General features: G+C 43.8%; 1 protein-coding gene across 1 annotated transcript; it reads left to right on the top strand.

Moving 5' to 3' along the window:
* On the top strand, window positions 1-5,490 carry LOC131821098 (synaptonemal complex protein 3-like). The gene is made up of 7 exons (XM_059156857.1): window positions 1-71; window positions 975-1,127; window positions 1,866-1,935; window positions 2,088-2,122; window positions 3,961-4,078; window positions 4,939-5,042; window positions 5,486-5,490. Exons 2-7 carry the CDS (start codon window positions 1,004-1,006, stop codon window positions 5,488-5,490), a joined length of 456 nt encoding a protein of 151 aa, XP_059012840.1. The 5' UTR covers window positions 1-71; window positions 975-1,003.
* The last annotated feature ends 1,800 nt before the right edge of the window (window positions 5,491-7,290 follow it).

Genomic DNA, 7,290 nt, shown 5'->3' with positions numbered 1-7,290 from the left:
TAGGCGTGGCTGGCTGCCTCCTCTCCCTCACGACGCCCTTGGAGGAGCTTCGCCGAGGACGTGGTGTGGAGGTCGTTGTGCGGCGGGAGGGATGGGGGGAGGGACAGAGAGAGACAGAGGACGGGGGTGGGGCATAGGGACCCTCAGGGAGGCCCCAGCGTGTAGGGAGGCGGACCCGGGGGCACTGTGTGGCCGTGGGGGGGGGGGCGTCTCCTCAGACGGGAGGGGACCTGGGTGTGGGGCGGCGGCGGCGGCTGGGCTCACCTCTGACGTGATGTCCCCATGAGGTCCTCTGGGACTCCGACAGGACACGACGAGGCCCCTGAGGGCAGGACTGGCAGGGCTGGCAGGGCCGGCCGGGCGGGGTCCCCACTTCCTGAGAGGGTCACAGCTGGTGAGGAGGGGCCGTCTGCCTCTGGCCCTCCTGCCTGGCCGACCCGGCAGGACAGTTTGGTCCCCTGAGGTCGTCCTGGGGTCCAGATGGAGCGTCCAGGAGGCCCCCCCTCCTCCACCACCACTCGACCTGACCGTCCCCGGACGGGGTCAGAACGGTTTATTCCCCATCCATTCCAAGGGGACCCTTGTTTTTGTCCCGGCCACGGTTGGGCCTCCAGGCCGGCACATGGTCCCGCGGGCCCCGAACGGGGCGGGGATGGCTTCTGTCCCAACGCAGGAGCAAGAATGTGGCGCAAGGTCCTGACAGTCAGAGAGATGTCCCGGGTCGGGTCGCGTGCCTTGGGTCGGGGCCGAGCAGGGAGCCAGGAGCGCAGAGGAGTCGGGGGGTCGGGGGGTGGGGGGGTGGGGGGGGACGGGGAGGCAGGGGAAAGGGGTCCGCCGGCCGCGTCCTCTTTGCCCTGTCCTGGTCCAACAAGAGACATGAGGACACACACCCTCTGATCTGCGCAGGGGACCCTTGCCTGGCATCGCTCCCTGACCGTGTTCCCATTTCTTTAACACGTGTTTGCGCTCACAAGGTGCGGGAGAGCTCGGAAGACACCTCGGGATGCCGCCGGCTGGGAGGAAGCGCCTGGGGAGAGCTGCGAAGGCCCCCGTGGAGGCTCAGGGTATGGCAGCCTATGACTTTGGGAGACAAGAGAGAAGACAGCTGAGCGGGCCAGAGGTGCAAGGTACTGTCTGTCTGACACCTTTGCAGAGATGGCGCATGTAGATACCGCACACGCGGCAGGTCACTGCTTCGGAGTCCTCAGCGTTGCAAACAGTAAATTCCTCGCGCGTGCGTGCGTGCATGCGTGCGTGCCTCTGTGTGTGTGTGTGTGTGTGTGTGTGTGTGTGCGCGCGCGCGCGCACACACGTATGTAAAAGCAGTTGGAGGTACCAGAGGCTGCCCCCTTGATCCTCCTGTCCCAGACCAGGATATTACAGAGGCTTAGATAGCAGCTCTTCTGCTCCCCCCGACAGTCCTTCTTTCCAAAATATCTCACACCTGCTGGGTGATGTACTCTGGCATTAACCTTGAAAGACTCGGAACGCTGTCTCCGTCGCGTGGTCCTGGTCCCTGAACTAGTTGCATCGGACCTCGCACGGGCATGCTGCCTTTCCTATGGCTGCCTTAAAAACCTTGTGTTTGCAAGAGGGAGGCCTGAAGCACTCCACAGTTGAGGATATTGCTCCCTGAGAACTGACCCCCAAAGGCCACACTTTGTTGTTTTTTGTTCTGTTTTGTTTTTTTTTTTTTTAATTTAAGTTCAGTTAGCCAACGTAGTACACCGTTGCTTTGTGATATGACGTTCATCAGCGATTCGTCTGTTGCCTAGAACACCCGGCGCTCATCGCATCACGCGCGCTCCTTAATGCCCACCAGCATACTTCATTTTCAAATGTTTTCCACTTTTATTTCAACGCAGGAAACTATCCAGTAACCCATGAACGTGGGCGGAAAAGGCCTTCTGCAGAAACACTTGAGGAAGATGTCGGGTAATGTGCTCATAGTATTTTCACTCACCAGATCAAGTCAACTTGGCTTACATAACAATTATTCTCTGTAAAATCCCAGAATGAGACATTTCCTTCGAAACAAATATGATCTCTGTTTATCCTTAATAATGTTTGATGTAACTTCTTCACAGGAATGAAGTACAGAAGATGCTGCAAGGACTAGAAGGTACGCTTAAATGATATATGCAGTGAAAAAAAAATTAGTTTTAAACCGTAAGGCTTTTATAATTGAAAAATGTTAGTGAGGGATCTGCAACACTGATTTTAATGCCTTGTTCTCGCGTGTAGGATATTATACAAGTATATAGTATGATTCAACTTCGCAAGTTTCTTTACTGACCTTTTCCATTGTTGATATGGAAAAGTAAAAATGGTACTAACATTGATGAGGTAAGAATGATGCTATTATTTTGTACACATTTACATTTCATATAAATTAATATAAATTAAATGAACAAAAGGGTGTACCTCCTTTTGTGTACAGAGATTAGGTGATATAACAATTTTTCATGTCAATTTTAAATTTTCTTCATTTGATTACTTTTCATGACTTCCCAGTGTCCTAGTCTTTGGAGTAGCAGCACAAATTGAATCCTCTAAAAAACAAACAAACAAAAAATTCTTTATTGTTATTTTTCATTAGCAAACCGTGTAGCTGCAAACTAAAGAACTCTCCCAGCTAGTGAGAAATATACAATCACACTGAAACTCCCAAGTTTTATGTTGTTCTGTCAGACGTCAGTTACACCTTCTGCACTACAGGACAGTACACTTAGCAGAGTCTGAGTCAATTTGCAGCTCTTCGATAGAAATCAACCCTACAAGCAAGTATGGTTTGAAAGCTTTGCTCTATTTAGTGGTCACAAAGAGCTGGCTTTGTGAGCTGTCTAATACACTTCTTACTATAGATGGATTCCAGGTGAATAAAATATATAAAATAGAGCAGATCCTTCATGACTACTGAAAAATAACTACTGACTGTAGATAGGTAAAGTCAAATCATAGAATTCACAAAGCTTTAGTTGAAGTATTAAGATTCTGTGAAATGCAGCACTTATGCATAAAAGTGTTATGTAAAAAACTCCATGAAAATATTTTTTTAAAGATTTTATTCATTTATTTGACAGAGAGAGACATCACAAGTAGGCAGAGAGGCAGGCAGAGAGAGAGAGGGAGAAGCAGGCTCCCTGCTGAGCAGAGAGCCCGATGTGGGGCTCGATCCCAGGACCCTGAGATCATGACCCAAACCAAAGGCAGAGGCTTTCAACCCACTGAGCCACCCGGGCACCCCCATGAAAATATTTTTTAAAATGTTTTTGGATTCATTTATTTAAATTAGAATTTTTACACCTACAGCCCTTGTCTCTTTTAGTAGAACATGGTTAAAAGCATCACTCACTAGATTGCTTGAAAAATAATTTTTTTAATGTGCGATATAATTATTTTCATCCTTTTGAGGATCATCTTTAAGAATATTGCACATTTTATATAATGCATTCTAATGGCAATCCATCTAGACATGTGCCTTGAATTGGCGGGTATTTTATTAATTTAGAAAAATTTGCCTTTCAGCTGTTTCCTCACAAGGAAATTAAAGTCTGTCTTTGGGATTCTCGATACATATTTTGATAATGGAAAATATTTTTATTATTATCCCCTTTTCACTATCTCTAAACTAAAAGGTGACCTGCATTTTAAAAAGTTAGAATTGGGATACTAGTACTAGAGAAGATTTTACAGAAAATAGTGAGCAAATCTTGCTTTTTGAAATGATGCCTGCGTTATAATTGTTATTTTACTTATTTTATTTTTTGAAGTGTAACTGACATACAATATTATATTAGTACCAGGTATACAACATAGTGATTGGACATTTATGATGTCTGTATTATGAATTTTAAATGTCTTTGCATATTGCCGAGGCAACATTTACCCATATTGATTTGTATACATGAAAACAAAATAATTTTCAATGCTCAATGTCAATGAATATTCTCTATACAGTTGACATTAAACAGGCTCTTCTTGCAAAGAGAAAAATGTTCGAAATGAATGCAAAAGCTTCTGTCAAAACCACTAACGAAAAAATTGAGCATGTTTGGAAGATACAGCAAGAAGAAAGGTGACGTTGTTGTTGTTGCTTTTTCAAGTCACGATGACATTTGTATCATTTCTTAGTATTCATTGGTGCAAATAACCTAAGACAGATTCTATTATTATATTGAATTTTCCAGTAAAAAATAGATTTTGCTTGATCTTTTTCTAAGCAGATTAATTCTGTTAACCTCACTCCGTACCGTAACAGAACTGAGATGTATCTCCTAGAAGCCCATAAAGATGACCTTTTGTTCCTTTCAAATAACAATTGAGTTTTCTTTCTATAACATTAATTCATATTTATTCTAGACCTACACTACCTGAACTTCAGGTAAATGTCTTAAACCATTATTCTTGTGATAGTTAACTGTATTCAGTTATGTAGAAAAGGTTAATCTTATAAATAATTTGCATATTTTAGCTAAATTGTGTTCACTGTTCTTTCTTAAAAAAGAGGGGAAATATTTAAGTGAAATAGTCCTGTTTGGAAACCTTCTATAACAAATGCATATGATATCCTTATTGAATCTACTTATTGTATCAGAACATACGTGTTCTTCAGTAAGAAGAAATGAAAAGTAAACTGCTTTTAGATAAAATGAATTCTTCTGGGAAATTGATAACGCAGTAAATCCTCACTAGTTTTTAAGAGGTAAGGCATATGAGAGAGCTTATATGTTGGCCAGTTAGGAACAATACTTTTGGAATAAGAGTAAATTGTTCCCGTGCCCTTTCTGTTTCCCATGAGACTATTTCAGCCGCCATTATGCTATTACTGCCTTCTCCCTCTATAGTGTAAATTGTGTCAAATCAATTTTGTTTTGAATATGGTTAGATTTTCTTATCTTCTTGAAGTATGACAGTGCTTGTCGTTATGGTTTACAGACAGAATCTTCATCTCAAGTATTCTCAGCAGTTTCTGACTTTGCTTTGGGAGTGGGATACAGACATGCGGAAAGCCCAGGAACAAGAAGAAAAACTAGCTGTTGGTATCAGCCTTGGCTTTAAAATTGATTTATTTATTGTATCAAAGTCTCAAGTAGCAATAGGTCATGCAAAAACACGGGAGAGAATGTAGAGTCCATGAGCCTGGATGAGTAAATGTGGGTAGAAGGTGTGGTGCTGGGAGACTGAATGTTCTATTTGGATTGCTTCTGTCTATTTAGTGATATAGGAAGGTCACCCGTTAAGAGTTAGAGTGGTGGAGGAGGTGTTCCCTTTAGGGGGCAGAGAAGAAGTCCTGCAATTGTTTCCTGAGAGCGGGCCAGCGAATGGACCAGGGAAATATCACTGCCAAGAAGCCTTATGGGTTGAATTTAGGTTAGTGTCATAGTGATCATGAATTTAAAGTGAGATCACTCTGCATGGTTGTGGCAGGGCAGCTGGAGAGTTGGATTTTCCAGGGTTGTGATTCTGCCACACCGATTGACAGAATGAAAGGGAGGCAAGGTACGTGTGCAAGTGCATGGGTATAATGATTGGCCATGGACTTTAAGCCGAGAAGGAGGAAAAGGGAGACTATGAGAGTGGGGACTGGGGACAATGAAAAGTCGTAGGGTCAACGAGATGTTAATCCTGAAAGAGTATTGAACTGTAGTAAAAAAGGGAGAGAACTACAAACAGGGAGGTAGAGGTTGAATGTTGGGGGGCAAGTGGAGAAACAGTATAGTACAGTGGTCAAGAGCCTGGACTCTGGAACCATTTGGGGGGGAACCAATCCTGGTTAACCCGTACTAGCTGTGAAATCGGGGACAAATTGTTTATCTCTGTACCTCACTCAGTTTCCTCACCTATGAAAGAAAATGAGACACAATAAGAGTACTACGGGGCGCCTGGGTGGCTCGGTGGGTTGAGCCGCTGCCTTCGGCTCAGGTCATGATCTCAGGGTCCTGGGATCGAGTCCCGCATCGGGCTCTCTGCTCAGCGGGGAGCCTGCTTCCCTCTCTCTCTCTCTCTGCCTGCCTCTCCGTCTACTTGTGATTTTTCTCTGTCAAATAAATAAAATCTTAAAAAAAAAAAAGAAGAAGAAGAAGGCCTGTGCCTTCTTTTCAAAAAAAAAAAAAAATAAGAATCCTACAATGATTCTTGGAGCACTACATCAAAAACTAATGATGTAGTCTATGGTGACTAAAATACCCCCATAAAAATTAAAAAAAAAAAAAAAAAGAGTACTTGCCTCGTAGAGTTGTTTTGAGGATTAAATGAGATCATATGTAACAAGTTTATTTAAAATGGTTCGGAACAGGGGCGCCTGGGTGGCTCCGTGGGTTAAAGCCTCTGCCTTCGGCTCAGGTCATGACCTCAGAGGAAGCTTCCCTTCCTCTCTCTCTCTCTGCCCGCCTCTCCGACTACTTGTGATCTCTGCCTGTCAAATGAATACATAAACTCTTAAAGCAAATAAATAAAACGGTCCAGAACAGTACCTGACACACAGTTCCTATATTGGTTTCTGCTTTGACTAGTGTTCTGTAGGTGTTGCAGTCACTGGGAATGACAGAGTCCAGGGGACGCCCGTGTAAGTGAGTGAGCGAGGCAGGGCGGAGGACAAAACTGTTGCTGGAAACTACGTGAAGGAGCAGAGAGGCGAGGGTCGCCTGTCCGCGCACTGAAATGACCAAGAATTAATGCATGTTTTGAATGTTGTTAAGAAAGAATATCTCTGGGACATCTGGCTGACTCAGTGGGTTAAGCGTCTGCCTTCAGCTCAGGCCATGATCCCAGGGTCCTGGGATCGAGCCCCACATCGGGCTTCTTGCTCAGCGGGGAGCCTGTTCTCCCTCTGCCGCCACTGCCCCTGCTTGTGCGTGCGCTTCTGCTCTCTCTCTCTCTCTCCTCTCTCTGATAATAAATAAAATCTTGAAGAAAGAAAGTAAGAAAGAATATTTCTTCCGTAACTACTGTTAGAAAGGATTATTGTATAAATTTTTGCCTGCCTGTGGTAAACACATTGTTGGAAAGGTCATTTGTGGATTTTGAAGTAAAAAATTAAAACGTGTTTTCAATATGGGTGAGAAAGACAATCTCCTACTTAATGGCTACGAGGTAGGATCGTCGTATTGTTCTTGTATATTAGTGGTGAACACAATTACCTAAACTTGGTCATAAAAAGTTGTTAAAACAGGAAATGTTAACAAGTATTGATTTAAAGAATATTCCTTTGAAACTTGATGTGTAGTTATGTTTTATAAGTATTAAATATTACTCACATTTTATCACCCTTTTCTATTTTAGGGTATG

Source organism: Mustela lutreola, chromosome X (assembly GCF_030435805.1).
Source record: "Mustela lutreola isolate mMusLut2 chromosome X, mMusLut2.pri, whole genome shotgun sequence".
NCBI classification, from domain to species: Eukaryota; Metazoa; Chordata; class Mammalia; order Carnivora; family Mustelidae; genus Mustela; species Mustela lutreola.
This window is presented reverse-complemented; position numbering and strand designations above follow the sequence as displayed.

Excerpts from the sequence above, each read along its gene's own strand:
- LOC131821098 (XM_059156857.1), top strand. The coding sequence starts at position 1,004 with ATGCCGCCGGCTGGGAGGAAGCGCCTGGGGAGAGCTGCGAAGGCCCCC. Across the intron at positions 2,123-3,960 it reads GATGCTGCAAGGACTAGAAG|TTGACATTAAACAGGCTCTT; the intron begins GTACGCTTAAAT and ends TTCTCTATACAG. Across the intron at positions 4,079-4,938 it reads AAGATACAGCAAGAAGAAAG|ACAGAATCTTCATCTCAAGT; the intron begins GTGACGTTGTTG and ends TATGGTTTACAG.